Below are 20,883 nucleotides of genomic sequence, written 5' to 3'. Positions count from 1 at the left end.
AGTTACACATCTCAGGCGCCTCCCTCCCTCCCTCCCTGCCCTCAACCCAGCCCTCCGGGTTGCTGCAAGCTCTGTGCTTCTTCGCGCGCGCACGCGCGCACACCCACCCCTCCCTCGGGCGCCTGTTTCTTTTTCACCCGCGCTACTCTCACGACGTCGATGGGAATTTCCAGCTAGGAAGTGAGAGGGAGGCGGAGGTGCGGGCGGGCGCAGGAAGGGAGGCAGCGAGAAAGGCGGGAGTCAACCCCGGGGGCGCGTGCAAAGTCTTGTCAGCTTGTGCGGGCGGGAGGAGAGGGGCGTGCGCGCTGCTGGAAGCAGACGAGAGGCAACTCGGAGGGGGGGGGGGGGACACCACCACCAAAGGAGGGGAGGAAAAAAGCCTCGACGGTGACAGCAGCAGCAGCAGCAGCAGCGCAGGGCTTCCTTTTTCTTCGCTCCCCCCCCCCCTTCTCAGCCGGCGACGAGCCAAGCCCGAGCTTCGCGGGCAGTGAAGGGACTTCTTCCTCCTTCTCGTCAACAACAAGGAACGGCCAGGCTCTTTCGACCCCGCCGCGCTGAGGCGACATGGCGCTCTGGTGAAGCGGGACTCCCTCTTGCTCGCCTCGGGTCTCTCTCCCTCAGAACTGCCGGCTCCTCGTCTTCCCCTCGCAGCGAGGCGACGTTGCCGCCAGGAATCCCGCTCGTCGGCCCGAGGTGAGCCCCGCGGGGAGGCGGGAAGCGGCGCCGCGTTCGCACGAGACGACAACGCCGCTAGCTCGCTAGCTGACACGCGCGCGCGCTCTCTCGCTCTCCGCGTTGCCACGCGGGAATGTTTATGGATGCGGCAACAAGAGGGACACGGGGCGGGAGGGGGGTCCATTTTGGCTCCTTCCAGGCGGTCGGAACCCCAGGGGCCAGATTGGAAAGGAGGAGTCTGCTGCTGGTTGGCAGAGGCGGTTTCCGAGGTGCTTCTGTGTGTACAGATCAAGTGGCGCTAGTCTGTGAAAACTTGTGCCTCAGTCAACCTGCTTGTCCCTCAGGTGCCATAATAAGACACTCTGTTTCCCTGCGGAGCGGCAAGGAAGAGAGACGGCATTTTTATTTCTATTCCGCCAAAGCTGATTTCCCACAAGTCATCATGTGCGAGTGATTTAAGGGAGGGAGGGAGGGAGGAGTAAGTAGATTTTAGTTTCCAGGTGTGGACATTTTCAGAGCTGGCCTGAAGCCCTTTTAGGTACGGGTTAGCTGGGGTGGACCTCTCGGGGGAATTACATTTGAAGAGCGGAGTTCTGCATTTTACTCTTTTCTTCTTCTTCGCGCTGTGTGTGCTCAACAGCTCTTTCTACTTCCTCATTCTTGCGCAAAACGAACATAACATGCCGCTCCTCGTGCTCGGGAAAGCAGTGCTGGGACTCGGGAGAGAGAGAGAGGCGCACATGGCGAGGCCTTCTCCCTACCCAGAGCTTGGAGTTGCCCCTTTTTCTTTTTGGGGCAAGGCTTTCCTGTGCCTTTCGCTCTGGTGTCGAAGGCTAGTGTTCAACCGGGCAAGCCTCTTCCTCCCCCGCCCCTCATCACTTCCTCTTTGTCCCAAGAGCAGTCTCGCTTGCTAGCTACATGGCTGCCTGGCATAGCACAGCTGTTGCAGACACAGGAGCTCTGCTGCTGGGTTGGGAGAGAGAGGTGACAGCAGCTGTGGAACATCTTTGCATTTCGCAAAAAGGTGCAGGCTGCTTGATTGCCTCAAACAAACATACAGACCTCAAAGCGGTTTGCCAAAAAGATTAAACAATAAGAAGAACCAGCAACAAAAATTTAAGAACAATAATTTAAGACATTTGAAAAGTTAAAATAGCAAGAGATTGACATTTACACCACCTTTCTAAGCAATCGGGTAGGCTAAACAAAAAATGTTTTAAGCAGAATGTTTTGTGTGCAGAAGGTACCATGTTCAATCACAAGTCTTCCCAAGTAGGGTTGGGAGAGACCCATGTCTGAAATCATAGAGAGACGCTGCCAGTCAGTCTGGACAGCACTAAACTAGATAAGCCAATGGTCTGATTCATTAAAAGGCAGTTTCCCATGTTACCATTGGGGCAGAAAGGAAAAGAAAAGGTGATTTCATACTGAAAAGGTGGGGTGGTGAAGGCAATATATTCACCCCCTGCTGCCATTCTGGAATTTGTACAATATTTGTACAATTTGTACAATATTTGAGCGAGTCTCTTTCATGCTATTGGAAGTATGTTTTTGGGATGAAGCTGGTTTTCCCCACAGTTAAGTTTATAGTCATTCAGCAATGCCAGGGCTCAGCCTTGAATTGAGGTATACTCCTAAAATAAATAGATCTAAAGCATGTGCAGAGTGCATCCCTCCCTCAACTACTAGGTTATTTGTTTCACAGTAATCAGGGGGCAGGATTTTCCTGTTGAAAGTTGTGATTTTCATATTTCCATTTTTCATTGTTATTTGTGCTCAGGTATTAGGAACCTAAGAGAGCCTGTGTGGTGTAGTGGTTTGTGTGTTGGCCTGGGAGACCAGGGTTCAAGTCTCCACTCGGCCATGAAGTTCATTGGGTGACCTTGGGCCGTTCACTGCCTCTTGGCCTAACATAACAGGGTTGTTGGGATTGAATGAGGGGGAGAAGAACCATGTATCTCACCTTGAGCTCTTGAGAGAAAAAGGTAGGATAAACATGCATGCAATAAATTAAAACAGCCATAGGAAACAATATAGGAAGCCACCTTATATTGTGTCAATCTTTAACACTGTTTGTTCCTGCAAGAGCTTCAGGGCAGACACCCTACTTCCATTGCCAATACAGTATGTGAATGCCCCATAGCTTTCTGCTGAAATTCTCTTAATCATTCGTATCACAAATATTTCAGGTGTGTGTTTTTGTCCCAATTTTGTTGTCCAAATTTTGTTGCTCTGTTGAGCGAGAGTGTGCCTTCAGAGGGCAATAATGTAGTGACAGTGGAGAAACATTGCAGAGCAACTAATACAGTGGTATAAACCCACCACTGATACACTAGTATTGCATCAGTGACATATTGCAGAATGCATCCACTAAAAATACCACTCTGGAGAGGCCACTGAGTTTGTTACCTTCCCCATTGCATCCTATGCCAATGATGTGTGTGTTGTTGTTTTTTCTTCACTTGGAAGTGTAATGTTTCTCGATGTTGATATGGTATCTCCCATTTGTAAGACTGAGGTCAGCTGTCCCTGTTTGCCCCCCCACTTGCCACCCAGTGATCTGTTCTCAGACATTTGAATGTGGAACAATGGGAGGGGAGAGGGCAGCAGTACCCACCAGGATATGAGCCTAGGATCTCCTTCAGTGCCAAAGTTTTGCATTGGAATATGTTAATAAGATTTCTGCATGTGCAGAGTGCACCTTGTTAGGTGGAATGAAGAAGGTATTTCTCTTCCGAGGCTATGATGGACCTGAGTCCCAGCAACTTTCACATTAAGAATTGTAGGAGTGCTTGCAACGTGTGTTCGTAGGGCCAATGAAGCACCAATGGCCAATGTGTGTGTGATTTTCCATAGCTGCCAAGTTTTCCCTTTTCTCGCGAGGAAGCCTATTCAGCATAAGGGAAAATCCCTTTAAAAAAGGGATAACTTGGCAGCTATGGTGATTTTCTGTGAAATGTAAACACTGTGAGTTGTTTGAGATCCTTTTGTTTTCAGTACTTAGACTGTGTGTTGCTTGATTGTTTTGGTTTAATTATTTCAGTTCCAATTTTAACTTGTGCCATTCATGCACAAATTGAAAACCAAGCTGATGCAGGTGTAGGGGGGATAGATTTCACTATACACAGATTATTATTAGATTTTGAGACATTTTGTTGTACTCACTGTGGGAATGCTTTACTAAATTGCCTGCAGTGATGTTGGGTGACTGTGCAATACAAGGGATTAAACTTGTCACATAAATATTGTCCCAGAAAAGAATAGCTGGGCTTTGTGCTAGAGAAAGTGGGTTTTCTAAAGGATTCACTTATGAACATGCAAGTTGAATTTCCTCAGAAATATGCTGAATTTCCTCAGAATAAGGCCTTTTTCAAGGGAAGGGAGGGGAGGTTAGGTTGTGACTCAGTAATTTTCTTAGGAAGAAAGGTGTAATATGGTACAGTGCAACACTCTGCCCCACTCAAATTTGTTGCTTCTAATAGCAGGTTTGTTTGTTTTTCATTATACGCAGACCTTATCAATGTAGCGAATTCTTCACTTTCCTTCCTCTTCAGCTGCTTCTTGCATAATTGCAAGATTGAGTTCTAAAGGTGTTTTTAGCTGCCTTTCAGTAAAATCACAGAATCATAGAATGGTAGAGTTGGAAAGGAATGCAGGAATCTCAGCTAAAGCATCCATGTATTTTTCCTGAGTAAGGATGCTCAGTAAAAATAAACAACCCTAATTATTAGTGGCAGATTTTGTTAACTTTCACATGAAATGTTAAGCAATTGTAGAATTTCCCCATTTCTGTTTGTTCACTATTAGCAGGCAATATAATTTCGGTTAATAAAAGCCCTCTGTTGATACTTCTTAGATCGCTTCTAGAAGTAAGAAGCAGGCTGCAGGGTTCAGCCTAGGGATGGGTGAAGCAGACAATTTCTGGTTTCTTTCAGTTTCTCGTTTTTCCAATGAAAATTCAGTATTTTGGATGAATTTATGTGTGTGCATATTTTTTGCAAACAATGTCCCATAATTTGTGTATGTTATTTTGATTAATATATGCATTCATATGAACACTTAACCCTAGTTTGTGCATTTTGTACTCATTACTTGGTTTGAGAACAGCACTGCAAAATGTGGAGCTGCATGATTTTCAAAGGATGGCTGTGTTTCAGTCTGCATATTATTTTAGAAAGTGCAGATTAGATAGTGTCACCTTTAAATGCAAAGTGAATTGAATTTCAACCCCATCCAGAGCTTTAGTCATCTACAAGCCAGATAAAAACCATAGAATAAAGTGTTTGCTAACCTTAGAGTAGACACAGATTATTGCTTTGCAGTGATGTGGTTTTTAACAACACCTTTCTGCCCTTCCTAAAAAGAAACCCACCGCCTAATCCTAAAATGGATTTTCTTCTTTTTTAAAGCTGAAGAGTAAAACAAACAGTGTGGAGCTGTTACTGTTATGTGAAGTAAGATTTGTGCCAAGATCTTAACCACTTAACTCATTCTTCTACTTGGCAACTAGAGTATTTTGTTTTACAACCCTAATTTTAAGAAGCATATGGGATGGAGATATTTCTAAAGGGCTCTTCACTCATTGTAGCTTTCTACTCATAAAATGGTACATAGTGCCCTGGGTACATTGCACTGCCATGATTTACCTTTATATAAGCACAACACCAGCTGGAGCATCCTGCCTTAGTTATGTATGAACAGCAGTGAAATAAACAAGGTGCATTCATGGTTTGTTGGCAATAAGAACAGTGTTGCAAGGGTAAACAAAGGTCCAGCATCTTGTTCTTTTTTTTAAGCAGCCAGTAAGATGCTTCTCTGGGGATGCGGGTGGCGCTGTGGGTTAAACCACAGAGTCTAGGGCTTGCCGATCAGAAGGTCGGCAGTTCGAATCCCTGCGACGAGGTGAGCTCCCATTGCTTGGTCCCAGCTCCTGCCCACCTAGCAGCTTGAAAGCACATCAAACATACTAGGTGGTTTGTGGGGAGAAATGGAGCAACGCAGATGCCTTCATGCCCTGTTTGCAGGTTTCCTTGGAACACCTGGCTGGCCACTGCTGGTATTGGTATCTAGGTAGAAAGTTCTTCATATACCAAATGCCCTTGCGTGCTTGTCAGCACTGTGGCTTTTGCAGGGTTGTATACATATCCAGTTAATATCCAGCCCCTGCAGTCAATATATGCAATGATCTTTTCTTGCCTCTTCATTATGCAATAACCCACCAAGTATGATGATGTTATACATACACCATGTTGTATCTGAACTTTTGTGTGTGCACATGTGCAACTTTTTCTAGTCTAACACTATGGTAGCAGATTTGACAAACATTTGATAACTTATCCATTTTAAGTGTAGGAGTTTAAGAAGCTACAAATTGCCTTATGTGCAAAATATGATACATGTAATAACTACTAATGGTGAGAAATAGGGCCAGCCTCCCCATGAGGTAGAGTGAAGCAGCCAACCTTGGGCAGCATAATTCTTTGAGGGTCATGTGGCTGCAGCAGCTGCAGCTGTTTTCAGCAAGATCTCATGGAGCTCGCAAAATATATTGTGAAATCTCTGCAAGATCTCATGAGATCTTGCCAGAAGCTGCCACCAAGTGACCCCGGTAAGCAAGGCTTTGCAGGAGGGGCAGCAGTTTCCAGTTTTGCCTCCGGCAACAAAACAAGACAGGCCTCCCCTGGTTATACATAGAGCTTTTGCCACTGTAAGCTCTAGGTCAGGGGTCCCCAAACTTACATCACCGAGGGCCGGTGCCGCCAGCGCCGATTGCGCTGCGGGCCGGAGCATGCACCCATACATGTGCACACACGTGATTTCCGGTGCACTTCTGGGTCGCTGGAACACCGGAAATAGCTTGTGCGCATGCGCATGGGCCTCCTCCGGCATGGAAGTGCGCCAGAAATGATGCTTGCGCATGCGCACAAGCTATTTCTGACACTCTGGCAACCCGGAAGTGGGCAGCCGCGCCGCGCCATTAAGAGCAGGCAGTGGCAGTGGGGGGTCACCGGGGGCCACATAAAAAAGCCTCGCGGGCCGCATCCGGCCCCCGGGCCTTAGTTTGGGGAAGCCTGCTCTAGGCTTTGCAATAAGCGAGGAAGCACTTTTCTCTATCCTCCTTTCACAAGGGTTGCAAATCCCCTTCTATTTCAACTTGTGTCCAGTTGATTTTCTGGCATACTTAGTGATTCTTTTTACTAGCTTTTGAATTTTATTGCTATTCAATTTGCTTCTTGTATAATTTACTTATAACCCTCTTTGGTCAGTTTGAGAAGCCCTGTTTGTTGAGCATTCAGCCTGATTCCTTTATACAAAGTTTTCTGGGAGGTTATATGAAGCCAGCAGTTTATTCATTTGGATCTGCTTGCAGGGAGGTTATATGAAGACACACCGAGGAATTGCTTCCCCACACTTTCCAGCACATTCCCCATCACTTTCCTAGCTGCAAAAAGTATTGCTTTTCTTTAAGCAGGTTTGTTGTGCAAGAGCCAAAATCCATATGAATTGTGCAAACTGAATTTGGTGTCATGCATTTAATCCCATCTGTAAACATACCAAGAAGTGCCCTGAGCACAGCATCTGTTGTAGGTGTTTCTTTGCAGAAGGATGGGACAAGCTTCATTGGATAGACTATAGAATGTGGGCATTTTTTAGCTGTCAATCCACCATTTCTCCATTCAAATTAGATGGGAGTGGTCCACACCCACACATACTTGAATTTGTATATGAAGAGCAAGCTTGGGCTTTCCCATTCATTACAGGCATTTTCTTTTGTGCTTGTTCCTGCATTCTAATTTGTTGCTTCTGTTACGCCAGTTAAGTACCAGCAGGGAAGCAGGCAGATAGCAGTGTGCTCATCTGCAGTGTAGAAAATTTTAATACTGATTTGACCTTGTGGTAGTGATTATTGAGGCAAGTACCCGGTATCAGTTTCACACATAATGCTAAACTATGGTTCCTTTTTGCGTGGCTCCACCTCAGCAGACTAACTATGGTTTATTTCAGGGCAACAAACCATGATATGAAACCATGGCTTGTTCTTGGCTTATGACCCATGGGTTGTTTTAACTGTGGTATGGTGTTATATCTGAAACCAACAGCCTTGCTTAACCACAGTTTGCTTGGCTGCCCCACACCAGGTGGTCACCAAGCTACAGAGACATGGGGTAAGAGCAGCTTAAAACAAGCCAAGATTTGGAGAAACAAAAAGCCAGTTCAATTGCGAGGCGGCTCATGTTTTGCTGAACAAATAATCATGGTTGCATTTACAAATAACATGAAATCACATTTGAAATGTGATATCACAAATGCTTATTATTTGGTTGTATTTGAAGAGGCATTGGCGCGTTTATCCCTGCCATAACTTGTTTTGTTTTATTGACTCATAGATAAGTAACTGCCAGAAAAAACTATTGAGCTGAAGAACTAGTTATTGTCCCTTGAAAGTATTTTACCCCCTCCGTAGATAATCTTTTGCAATATGCTTGGCACAATTATGTCCATTTCCCTTTAATACAGCAAGAGCAATTCTGGGAAGAATTTGTTTAGCTTTAAGTGATTGGATAATCACTTCTCCTATACAGGCTGAGGTTTCTTTCATGGAACTGGGGATAATTCGTTTTTCTTTTTGCGCGGATTTTAATGTTTTGGCATTCTTTGGCTTAGGGAAGCCAGAGCAACTCTAAAACCACATGATTCCCTTGGGAAGTTTTATAAAACATGAAGTGCATAAATGAGAGGCCCATAGAGTGAATGGTTTTGATTGAGAACTGGGTGCATAAAGTCTTCCCTTCCCTATGTTCTCTACACGATTTTAGACTGCATTATTTTAAAAAAGAACATAGGAAGCTGCCTTGATACCAAGTCAGACCACTCAATATTGTTGATCACCAATTGACAGCAGCTCCCAGGGATTTCCGGCTTGAAGGAGTCTCTTCCAAACTTACCTGGAGATGCCAGAGTTTGAACCTGACACCCTTTTCCATGCAAAGTATGTAGGGTACCTCTAAGCTATGGCTTTCCCCCAATATTGTATTCTTTTTTGAAATAGGAGACTGCCTTCCCAATCTTACAACAGGTAAATTCTCAGGGGAACAAACTCAAGTTTCTCTTTTGATTATGTCCTCTTTGCGTATATGCCTCGTTTGCAAACAAAACTTCTTAAATGCAATTCTCAATTACTGTGAGTGTTTCACACCTCAGGGTTGTTTCTGTTTTAAGGGGGTGTTGAAATACAGTGGACGCCCGGGTTGCAAACGTGATCCGTGCGGGAGGCACATTCGCAACCCGCAGCGCTGCGTTTGTGCATGCGCTGGTTGTGATTCAGCGCTTCTGCGCATGCGCAAAGCGTGATTTAGCGCTTCTGTGCATGTGTGAGTGCTGAAACCCAGAAGTAACCCGTTCGGGTACTTCCAGGTTCACGCGGTGCACAACTGGAAAAGACACAACCTGAAGCGTCTGTAACCCGAGGTATGACTGTACTTTTATTAAATGTCTTTAAGCTTTCGATTCGTGTTACATTTTATGACTTTCTTGATATACATTGTAATCTTTAAAGTCGCACAAAAAAGATACACCGCATCTCTTCTTTTACTTGTTGTTCATGAGATACATATTAAAAAGTTGTTTCACCCAGTGTCTGCAACACTATTTAAACTAGGCTTCTATCAGCATATTATCATGCAACATGTATTACGGGCAATTAATGTAATTTAGGAAGGATAGTTTCATAGTGATACCTACTCCCATTTCTTTCACTTGCTCCCTTTAGGTGGTGATATTACCATTATTTACACCCAGAAATTACTACGTTAAGCAATTCCTGATTTCTTAATGGTCTCTCCAATTGCTTTTTGTGCCTAATGTTTCAGTGCCAATATGTGTGCAGAAATGCCACCTAGCAAATACTGCATTCCTGAAAGCACATTCTCATAACAACTGTGTATTGTTGTTGTTGTTTTCTGCATGCAAACTGAATTACTGGATTTCCCACACAGTTTTGTGACTGTGCTGTGTGTAAGTTTAGACTGTGGTATTCGATGAAGAAGTCACCATCCTAATAGTGGGTAGTTCTAACCACTAAAAGCCTTTAAAGCCGTGCTAGTCATTCAAGGCCTTGTCAATCTTATAATTTTAGGAGCTGGGAAGTGCAGGTGGCTGAATTTCAACGTGCAGGATTTCCCCAGAACAAGTCTTTAATTTTCTGCCTAATTCTCTTCCCAAATGACTAATAGAGGAGGAGAATAAATTATGTAAATAAGCAAATATTTTAATAAATAAAAAATATGCAAATATTTGCACAGAATGCTTTTCTTTGCATCATCTGCATGGGTTTTAAAAATGAATACTATATGGGAAGTTTGCCCTCCCTATAACTGGCACTGTCTGATACAGGCTGAAACAGTTCCTTCAATGCTCCAGAATTTGCTTTCCCCAGAACAGAATTGGTATTACCTCCATTCATAGGTTTTATTTCATTCCTCTCTCAATCTCTAATCCAGGCAATCAGGTGTAAAATTCCCCTCCAGGTTAAGGTTGCTGTAGTTCAAAAAGTAACAAAATGGACACATAAGATGCGGTTTAAGCTATTTTTAAGGGAAATGGGCAAAAACGACATTGCCAACATGGGTTGTCATACGTCTGGATTTTCCCGAACAATCTGCCAATTTCCTCCCAGAAACTGTTTCCGACTGAAGTATTCCAGGTATGTCTGGAAAATTCCTGATGTATGGCAACCCTACTCCAGGTGCACTTTTCATTGTAGGGTTTACACAGATGTAGACCTATAATGCAGTTCTCATGAAGCATGCCCCCAATTTCAGCCATTTACAGTTTTCCTTCTTTGCAGAAGAAACACTCAAGTATCCCAATAAAGCCAACTGAATTTTGTATGTGAGGTGCTGTTTTGTCCCAGCTAGTGAAATGTGCCAGAGTGTTTCTTTTTTCAAAACAACAACAACAACAACACAAAACTTACTTGACAACCTTTTGATAGGTTCATTTGCTTGCTTGCTTGCTTGCTTGCACTGTGAAATATCCCCATTTGAAAAATATAAGGCTATTTTAGTCATTTAATCTGGTGCTGTGAATCATCGGCAAATGCATGAAACTGCAGCTTGCATGCATTTGTTCTTGGCTTTTGGGGGTGGGATTTTCTTTGCATGTAATAACACTGTGGGAGTCCTCCTGTTGCTTTCCTCCTGGGTATGAAGGAATTTTGCATATGCCCTGTGGAATATTGAAGTTCCCCCTCAGCATTAGCCACCTAAACTGATTGTAGTAGCCTTAGGTTTGCAAATCAATTAGTGGTTTGGTTGAGGTAGTGGTCTGTGTTTTAACTCTTGATTCAGGCTTCACACAGGTGTTTGTAATGTAATTGGGTTCTGTTATATTACACACACACTCCTCTACCTGGCAGGGCTCTAAAAACATGCCTACCTCAGAGTTTTATTGAGTGCCAGGGAGGAGAGAAGGAAGAGGTTTGATCACTGTCTGCACTTACTGCTCACTATTAATTCACTGTGCCCTGAGTACAGCCCAGAGATGAAATAAAAGCGAGTGGGTGTGCACAGTTTGTGATATGCTGGATTGTGGTCTAGGTTTATTTGATAGACAAAGGTTGTGATACAGTTCTGCAAGGTTTAATCAGTATTATCAGCTCTGGTTGATTGGTGACAGGAAATACGAATCTGCGGGGGCATATTTATTTGTTTTTTAATGCTGTGTTAATTCTAAAGAATTGAAAATAAAATATTTAAAAAGAACCCTTCCCTTCTAACAAAAAGTGGTAAATTTTGGTAATATAAATTCACCTTAAACTTTTACTAATATTTGAGGTCAACCCCACACTATACTTTTAAAGCACATTTAAAATGCATGGGTTCCCCAGAATGTTTGACATTGTAATTTGCTAAGGTTGCTGGGAATTGTAGCTCTGTGAGAGGTAAACTACACTTCCTTTAAAAGCATGGTGTACATGTGACCTTTTGCATCATTCTGTTTTGCATCAACCAATATAAATAAAATGATACACAGGTCAGATATGTATGATGCAAAGTTCAATTATGTATTTCAGATCACATTTACCATAGCAAGCAAAAGTCTGTTTCTAAGTAGCTGCCAATGGAAAATCCAGTAACAGCCAAACCTTCCTTCTTCTGAGTCACATTTGATGCATTCAAAATAGAGTTTCATCATATCATACATGCTTAATAGAAGCTAAAAGGGCTGTGAAATGACCAGAGTTCCTCCAGAAAAAATGAATAATGTTGTTGTTCATCATCATCATCATCAAAAATGAGGTTCCAGTACTGATATATTGATAAAAGCGCCATGGGTTCCAGCATAAAATGCCTGAAACGACCATTAAAAAAAAGTACCAGCGAGTACTATCACACACAAAAGAAAGCCCTGAGTAACGGGAGGGCGAGAGGGAGAGGAGTGGGAGAGAGAGGGCTTATTGGTAAATCTGTTTTGCAAAGGAGCTGTGAACCTTGCTTGACAGGTTTCTCTAGGCAATTGACAATGTAGTTAAGAGGAAGGTCTCCTTAGCTCAAGTCATACGGGAAAGGCGAAGAAAATTTAGCGATGCTTTTGTTATACCTCAGCTAACCAGCTTGCATCGTGCATTCCTGGTCAGCTGATATTGTGGTAAAAAGGGAATGTTGCTGATATCTAGCAATTAAAGGATTTTGCTAGGGATGTATGAAACCTCTACCTCTCCCATATTCCAACTAATGAAAGGTTTTTTGGGGGGGGGAGAATAGGAGGAAGAATAAAGCAGGCATCCCCAAACTTCGGCCCTCCAGATGTTTTGGCCTACAATTCCCATCATCCCTGACCACTGGTCCTGTTAGCTAGGGATCATGGGAGTTGTAGGCCAAAACATCTGGAGGGCCGCAGTTTGGGGATGCCTGGAATAAAGCTTCAAAATATGGTGGTTGATTATTTATTTATTTTAAAGCATTTCTTGCCCCCTTAATATTTTAAATCTCTGTAAAAAGGGGGGGGGGAATTAAAACTGTAAAAGAACAGGTGGTTGCTGTTGTTGGTTGTTTTTTTTTTTAAAAAAAGCACCCCCCTAATCTAGTAATAATAGAGTCCACTTATGTGGCGGGGAGGCATGCAAAATGATTTGTCTTTACAAGGTGTCTGAAGCGACAGAGCTCTGCTTATCCTGACATTGCCTTTTCTGAAGACAAGCAAAGGTATAGCAGGCTGCAGCCCACCATTTTTGTTTTTGTTTTAAAGTTGATCATACAATGTCTTCAGATCCCTTTTTTTAAAAGCAAAAAAGCCCCCCCACAAAAAACCACAAGTAGAACATTATATAAACAGAATTATAAAAACAGTTGAGCAGCATGAGTTCTGCAGGCATTATGAGAATGACGCCCCAGTTTTCAGTTTCCAGCTTGCCAGATATCACTTCTGAGCTGGTTTATTTAGAAACATTTCAAAAAACAACAACAATCAACTTCATCCCTAGTTATTATAACAATAAAGGACTGAACTTGATCTAGAGATGTCATCCTTTCTAAAACTTTAAAAATACTGCTGTATAAAATACCATCTGAAACATTTTGTATCTCACATAGTCAGATTATTTTCCTTAGAGATTTTGGTTCAACTTTATTGGGTGACTTTATGGACTCAGTAGCTGTTGTAACTATGCTTTGACTTGCAATATATGGTTTTAATTGTTTCAGCTCTCAGAATGGCAGATGACAGTGCATATCTCTTGGGAGTGCCGGACCCTCAGGTGAGCATATACCCTACGATAGTAACATGCTGCTAAAATGTGTGTAAAGCATTATGTGTGAAGTTGTGTTTCCTACTTTAAAAACTAAGGGATGTTTGAGCCTATATAAAACAAATAGGAAGGGGAGGACGGGACGGAACCCCACCTCATATTATGTGGGGACTTCATCCCTGTCAGTTTCTGAATTCAATTAAGTGGTGATTCAGACCTTTTAAAAGCCCTTCACAGTGTGTTACCATTTTTTGAAAAATTGCCACTTCTTACCTAAACCTTGAGATCATAATCTCTGCACCCGCTACTTTGCAAGGTGAGGTATAGTAGCTACAAGAAAAAGGGCGTCTCCAGTACTGGTACGGTTACCTTCCCGAGACAGGCTCTCCTGGTGCCTCCTGTAATTTATTTTTTTGGCACCTTAGTTTATTTTCCCAGGCATTTTAAACCGTTGTGGATTTAAGATTGTTTTGCTCTTTTGTGTTTTTATTCCTTTGCTCTGCTTTAAAAGTGGTCTGGTTCTGCGGTTTTATTTCTCTTCTCTCTGTTTTGAATTGACTGTTTTGAATGTACTATTAGGCTCTTCTTTGTCGTCGTCATGTGTTAAGTTGCCAAGAGTACTGTTGTTGTGTGTAGGGCAACATATAAAGATCGCAAATAAAATAAATAAATAAATCATTGTTATGCTTAATTCAGCTGCAAGTCATCAAACATGAGTGGAATCATGGCGGGACTGCAAAACGGTATTAGCGGTTGCTATCCAGCTGCTCTTCATTCTCTCTGTTGATTGAATGTGTTATTTGAGGACAGAGTACTTCTAATATTGCTGTGTTACTTTATTTTTAAGATAACTTTCCCTTGAGGACTGTTGATTGAATGTGTTATTTGAGGACAGAGTACTTCTAATATTGCTGTGTTACTTTATTTTTAAGATAACTTTCCCTTGGGTGTATTCCTTTATATGATCCTGTTCTCCAGTTTCTGTTTCAAAATAATTGCAGACCTGTGTAAGAAAGTGCTAGAAATAGACAGTACTGTAAAAGGAAACTAGATTTTGGACACAAATAATGAAATCTATTTTCTATCCATATTGTTAAGAAAATGCAAAGTAAGCTTTGCGAATGAGAGACCAATAGTTTACTTGGTATTGCATTTTTAGGTTAGTGTATCCTGTATGAGTCATAACTATGGTTTTGTTGTTGCTTCATTTGCTTTTAATGAGTGGGTGTTGCAACTTTTTGACATTCACTAAGGTCTTTGTGTTACGCCCATGTTCAAATTAGCAAAAAGTAAAATTTCCAGATATGATCATCCACCCACTGCGAATGGTGAAGCATGAGCAACTTTACATTTTTATTTTTATTTTAAATATACTTGTCAGGTTGGACTGGCAATTCTACAGATGTTAGCACTGTGTGTTCATTAGTCACTTATTAGGTATTATCTGGGTCTTCTGTGAAAACCCTTATACGGTTGAAATAGTTCAGATGTTGGGAACTACAACTCCCATCATCCCTGACTATTGGCCATGCTTGGTTGGGTATGATAAGAGTTTGCCATCTGGAGGGTGCCTCATTGGATGCGCCTGAGATATGCTATAGGAACTAGAAGTTTGCCCTAATGTCATCTTTTCAAAAGTGGGCTACGTGATGGTTTTGAAGGAAGAGATCGCACACGTGATCTGGGAGACTTCTTGCAATGAATGTGTGCAATATTATGTATTATTGCAGTTCCATATACCCGTGCTTGTGCTTCGCCTATGGACTGCAATCCTCTACCACATGTTTAGCACCATTGAAGCCTGTATGTAACAGGATACAGGACTTCAGCTACTGATTGCAATCCTGAGCCTCCCAATATATTTGTGGCTCTCATCATTATATAGACGGAGCTCTTCTTTTCCTTGCATGAGAAGCAGAAGGGAAACTCTTGCTGAACAAGGCTACCTTCCTATGAAGAAATGTTAGCCTAACATTTGGGCCTTTTTTTGTTTAGGAAAAAAGTGAGTAAGAGGGACTATTATATATGTGTATAAAATTGTACGCATGGTGTGGAGAAAGTGAATGGAAAGGTTTCCTCCCTCTCTCCAATAAAGCTGAATATTGAAAGTATCGGAACAGACGAAAGCACATACTCACACAGCACATAGAAAACCATGGAATTTGTTTCCTGCTAGATGTACATGACAGCCACCAACTTGGATGGCTTCATTTATTTACGTACTTATTAAATTTATATCCCACCCTTCCTCCCAAAGGAGCTGTAAGGCAATACAAATTAGAAAGCATGCAAGTGAAACTCCTCACAGGTAATTAAGGGCTTTTGGCAAATTCATGGAGGCCAAAGCTATCTTTTTCCTCCACTCTGTGGAGGCAGTATGCCCCTGAATACTAGTTCTTGGGAATCACAAGCGAATACCATTGCACTTCACGTAGGTATCTAGTTGGCCACTGTCAGAAGAGGATGCTGGCCTAGATGAGCCTTTGGCCTGATCTAACAGGGATCATGTTGGGTTCTCATGTTAGGGTCACAGACATTGTATGCAATGTGGAAAAAGTGGGATACACATTTGCTGGTAGTTCATCAAATAGTAAAAGGTAAAGGTAAAGGGACCCCTGACCATTAGGTCCAGTCGTGACCGACTCTGGGGTTGCGCGCTCATCTTGCAATATTGGCCGAGGGAGCCGGCGTATAGCTTCCAGGTCATGTGGCCAGCATGACAAAGCTGCTTCTGGCAAACCAGAGCAGCACATGGAAACGCCGTTTACCTTCCCGCTGTAGCGGTTCCTATTTATCTACTTGCATTTTGACGTGCTTTCGAACTGCTAGGTTGGCAGGAGCTGGGACCAAGCAACGGGAGCTCACCCCGTCACAGGGATTCGAACCGCCGACCTTCTGATCAGCAAACCCTAGGCTAATTCAACCCAGTTATTGAAAAGAGTTCGTATACTTAGGGTAACTGCAGAACAAAATTGGGCGAGGAAGCAAGAGCTGTAAAATTAGTATTTTTGTTACTAGAGCCTGAAATAAGTTACTAGAGCCTGAAATCTATTAAGAAGCACAGATATTCTCAATGCAGGTGTATGGAATGGACCACAACTTTGGGATGAATCAGCTGATCAATAGTCCAAGCATGATTACATCTGATCTTCACCTGCACACAGGTAAAAATCATTTATGCTTGACTGAGATGGTTTTTAAAATTGCTTCATATTCAGAGACTTACATTTGTCTAAAACAGTTATGGATTATAGTTTTAAAAAATCCTTCTCTGACAGCCATTAATGTTTATAAGGACAGCTTCTCCCATTATGGTATGGTAGTACAGTAATGCGAGAATCTGTTTGTGCCTAAATTTTCCGTTCTAAATAGCTTTGAAGAGCTCAAGACCTTTGTCCCATATTGAACTGGGAAATGCCAGCTTCAGTGTTTTGACAATCAGATGTTGTGTTTTTACGGAACATGCTAGCATAAAAAGGATTAGTGCAGTACAGTTGATTCTTCTTTTCATTATATGGATGTGAAATGTTTGGAAAGTCTGGGGACTTTCTGTCAATAAATGCCCTGTTTGTTTCTTGCAACTTTTCAAATATGAAAAGAGTGTTGTTGATATAGTCTTATAAATGGACTTAAGCTGCCTTGTGCTTTTTCCTTCTTGCACATCATGGATGATTCATTACAAAGTTTGACATCACATATAAGTAGAGAAAGGGGAAGTACGAATGACTTGCTCTCCCTTTTACTGTGCTTCCTAAGCTATGTGCAAAGGAGATCTCCTTTTCTCTGCTTTGATGTGTGTGAACGTGGCACGCACCACGACTCCCACTTTAATTGACATGCATTTCCCCTCGCTGTTACGTTTGAAGCTGCTGTTGAAAATTGGCTGTTAGTTATTCTGTATATTTACCCTGGTCCAAGGAAGCACAAGTGGGTGCACAAACCACTCACATCTCCACACTGTATGCAGAGGACATTTAACATACATTCAAAGCACATGGCTTCCTCCCCAAAGTATCTTGGGAACTGTAGTTTATCCCTCTCAGAGCTACAGTTGGCAGCACCCTTAACAAATGATGGTTCCCAAGATTCTTTGGGTCATGTGCGTTAACTGTGCTATAAATTCATGGTGTGAATTCCCAGGGATTCATGGGAGGGTTCCTGATTGCCTGACTCTTAACGAAAAGACACACATTATTAACGAAAAGACACACATTATTTCACAAGGGACAACCTTATTATATACTTTGATAATCACTGCAGAATTGTTTTAGATAACTTATTTTCAGAAAATTGTGCTTTTTATAGTAGGGGAACTCAAGGCTATTCTCAGCTGATCTTGGTGCTCCTTGGATCTGTTAAGATTCTTCTTTGATAGTTGAGCAGGATTAAAGTAATATAATACAAGTATAACCAAAAAGGTTTTCAGGTCAATGTCGTACACTGGCCCTCATTTTCTTAAGGCATCATATGCAAAATTGTGGCTTTGTAAATATAACATTTTATTTTTATAAATATAGAGGCAGTAACACCTCTTTTACTAACTCCTTGTGCTTTTTTGGGATATATAGATTATTCAATCCTAACTGAAACTTTTTCTCAGACCAGAATGTGCCCACCTGAGTATACTTGAAGGGGGAAGGGTAAATTCTGCAGGGAGGGGAGGAGGAGGGAGTGACAAAGGGGAGAAATTGAAAAGTGAACTGTTATCCTAAAAAAGCAAAATAGGAAAATCTTAGAATACTTATTTTTTAAAAAACAAAAACAAACTATCTTCCTTTCATTTTTTTGTAACAAGGTGATGGGCCATACCTTCAAATCGTTGAACAACCTAAGCAGGTAAGAGAAGACTATTGATGTTTTGAAATTACCACAACATTATTTCAGTTAACTGCTGTAATACTCGATTTAGAAATGTCGAACAACATTTTGTCCTCTGGTTCCATATCTAGCCTGTCTTGTTATGGGTGACTTAATATTGTTGTTTTTGCTTTGTTTGAACCTGTTGGGCATCTAAATGACATGAATAAAAATATATTCCTTTAAACAAGAAGATTCTCAATGAGGATGCCTTGTTTTGGCAGGGTAGCTGTAAGCTGTCCCTTATAAGACGTAAGGGAGCCCATAAGGCATGTGTGGTACTTATACAGTGTGGAGTAGCCCGTGTGGTTCCCTCCAGATGTTGGTCTGTGACTCCCAGAATCTCTGTCAATTGGCCATGCTAGCTTGGGCAAATGTACAACACCTGAAATTTCCATATTGACCATCCCATCACTACAATGTAGAATACATGTTTTCCCCAAAGGAGTATAGAATAGTTTACAAAGGAAAGCAATGGAAGAAAAGACCCTAAAATAAGAGCCAGTCAAGAACCGCGAATATTCTAGGGCTCAAGTCTTTGTTTTTTTATACTTTATTTCAGCATTGCCACCTAGATCTTTATCATCCATACCTTGTCTTGTTATGCAAATATCCCCCCTCCCCACCATTGTGGCAACTTTGGAAAGTAAGGTAAAGGGTAAAGGGACCCCTGACCATTAGGTCCAGTCGTGACCGACTCTGGGGTTGCGCGCTCATCTCGCATTATTGGCCGAGGGAGCCGGCGTATAGCTTCCAGGTCATGTGACCAGCATGACAAAGCCACTTCTGGCAAACCAGAGCAGCACATGGAAATGCCGTTTACCTTCCCGCTGTAGCGGTTCCTATTTATCTACTTGCATTTTGACGTGCTTTCGAACTGCTAGGTTGGCAGGAGCTGGGACCAAGCAACGGGAGCTCACCCCGTCACAGGGATTCAAACTGCCAACCTTCTGATCAGCAAGCCCTAGGCTCAGTGGTTTAACCCACAGCGCCACCTGGGTCCCTTGGAAAGTACCACCTGGGTCCCTTTGGACCCAGCGCCCTTTGGACCCAGCGCCACCTGGGTCCCTTTGGAAAGTATGTTGTTATGATTCTCTTTTTCTTTCTTTTTGAACGGGTGGTTAGTTGATCTTAAGAACAATAGTGGTTCCAAACTTCCATGCCCCACTTTTTTCTGGTGCCCCCTACCCTATAGCAAGGTTCTCAGCACGGCTCACACAGCCTGGCTCCCTACTTTTGATTTTCCTTTTAGGCAAACCACCTTGCCATCAGGCAACTTATGGATGGTTTGTCCTGCAAATCTTGTTATTCAATCCTAGTCTACAGGACAGGTACGAACCCTACTTTGCCTGGAACCAGGATCAGTGGAAGTAAATTATCACAGATGAGGAAGACAGGTACTAAAGACATCTAGCCACCTGCTTTTCTATTGTCAAAACAAAGCTTGACGTTTTTGTAACACTTTAGGAAGCTGTCTCAGGCTTCTTGTCCATCTACCAGTAGCCCAGGCTTCCTCAACCTCAGCCCTCCAGATGTTTTGAGACTACAATTCCCATCATCCCTGACCACTGGTCCTGCTAGCTAGAGATCATGGGAGTTGTAGGCCAAAAACATCTGGAGGGCTGAGGTTGAGGAAGCCTGATCTAACCCCATGAAATATTCAATGACTGCTCTCTGCAGTCTCAGGAAAAGCTTTTTCCTATCACCTGCCATCTGCTGCTTTTAACTGGAGATGCCTGGAACCCTCTGTATTCAAGGTATGCTTCTTTGCTACTTAGCTCTCGTCCCTCCCAATAATGATGTCTGAACCACTATACTGATGTAGGTTGCTCACAGATACAATTCCCAGCATTCTACAGTTCCCAGGATTATGTGGGGGGGGGGGGATGAGCCAGCTATAAGTAAGGCAAGCACTGTTTGAGCAAATCCAGCACCGCAGGAACGAATTAAGCCCAGGGGTCAGCAAACTTTTTCAGCAGGGGGCCGGTCCACTGTCCCTCAGACCTTGTGGGGAGCCGGGCTATATTTTGAAAAAAAATATGAACGAATTCTTATGCCCCACAAATAACCCAGAGATGCATTTTAAATAAAAGCACACATTCTACTCATGTAAAAGCACGCTGATTCCTGGACCGTCCACGGGCTGGATTTAGAAGGCAATTGGGCCAGATCCAGCCCCTGGGCCTTAGTTTGCCTACCCATGAATTAAGCTATGCACCGTGTAAGCCCTGCATCATAGCCTCAATGCCTCCAATATGAAGTTGTATCTTAAGAATTGCCCCAGTGCTGCTTCTTGCACGAGCAAGGTATGGTTTCCTCTCCTGAGAATGTTGAAGCATTTGCAGCAAATTCGGAGTGAAAGTCGAACATCCGTTGTAGTGCTAAAATGGAAAAAGATCTGGACAGAATAGCTTTGCGGTTGCTTACTCATTTTGAGAGCTATTGTTTTGAGTAGGATGGCTAGCTGTGGGCTGAAGATGATTAGAATTTGAGACAGCCTCTAAATGTTGGAAACATGTGGCCTGCTTATTTGTTTGTTTTACTGTAGATATCTTGCTTCATCACATCAAGGGCTATGGGTACGATAAGGTTATGTATCTTTG

General features: G+C 42.6%; 1 protein-coding gene across 2 annotated transcripts in view; it reads left to right on the top strand.

Moving 5' to 3' along the window:
- Nucleotides 1–205: 205 nt before the first annotated feature.
- NFKB1 (nuclear factor kappa B subunit 1) overlaps nucleotides 206–20,883 on the top strand; it is a 65,925-nt gene continuing 45,247 nt past the window's right edge. The window contains exons 1-4 of one of the 2 annotated variants that reach the window (XM_035111669.3): nucleotides 206–693; nucleotides 13,380–13,432; nucleotides 16,503–16,587; nucleotides 18,219–18,259. In XM_035111669.3, coding sequence (XP_034967560.3) covers nucleotides 13,388–13,432; nucleotides 16,503–16,587; nucleotides 18,219–18,259 — 171 coding nt within the window. In that variant the 5' untranslated portion in view covers nucleotides 206–693; nucleotides 13,380–13,387. The remainder of the gene's footprint in view (nucleotides 694–13,379; nucleotides 13,433–16,502; nucleotides 16,588–18,218; nucleotides 18,260–20,883) is intronic. The other variant, XM_088661114.1, reaches the window with a different exon arrangement.

This window comes from Zootoca vivipara, chromosome Z1 (genome assembly GCF_965207765.1).
Source record: "Zootoca vivipara chromosome Z1, rZooViv2.hap1.1, whole genome shotgun sequence".
Taxonomy (NCBI): domain Eukaryota; kingdom Metazoa; phylum Chordata; class Lepidosauria; order Squamata; family Lacertidae; genus Zootoca; species Zootoca vivipara.
Note: the sequence above shows the minus strand (reverse complement) of the source record. Positions and strands in the feature narration are given on the sequence as shown.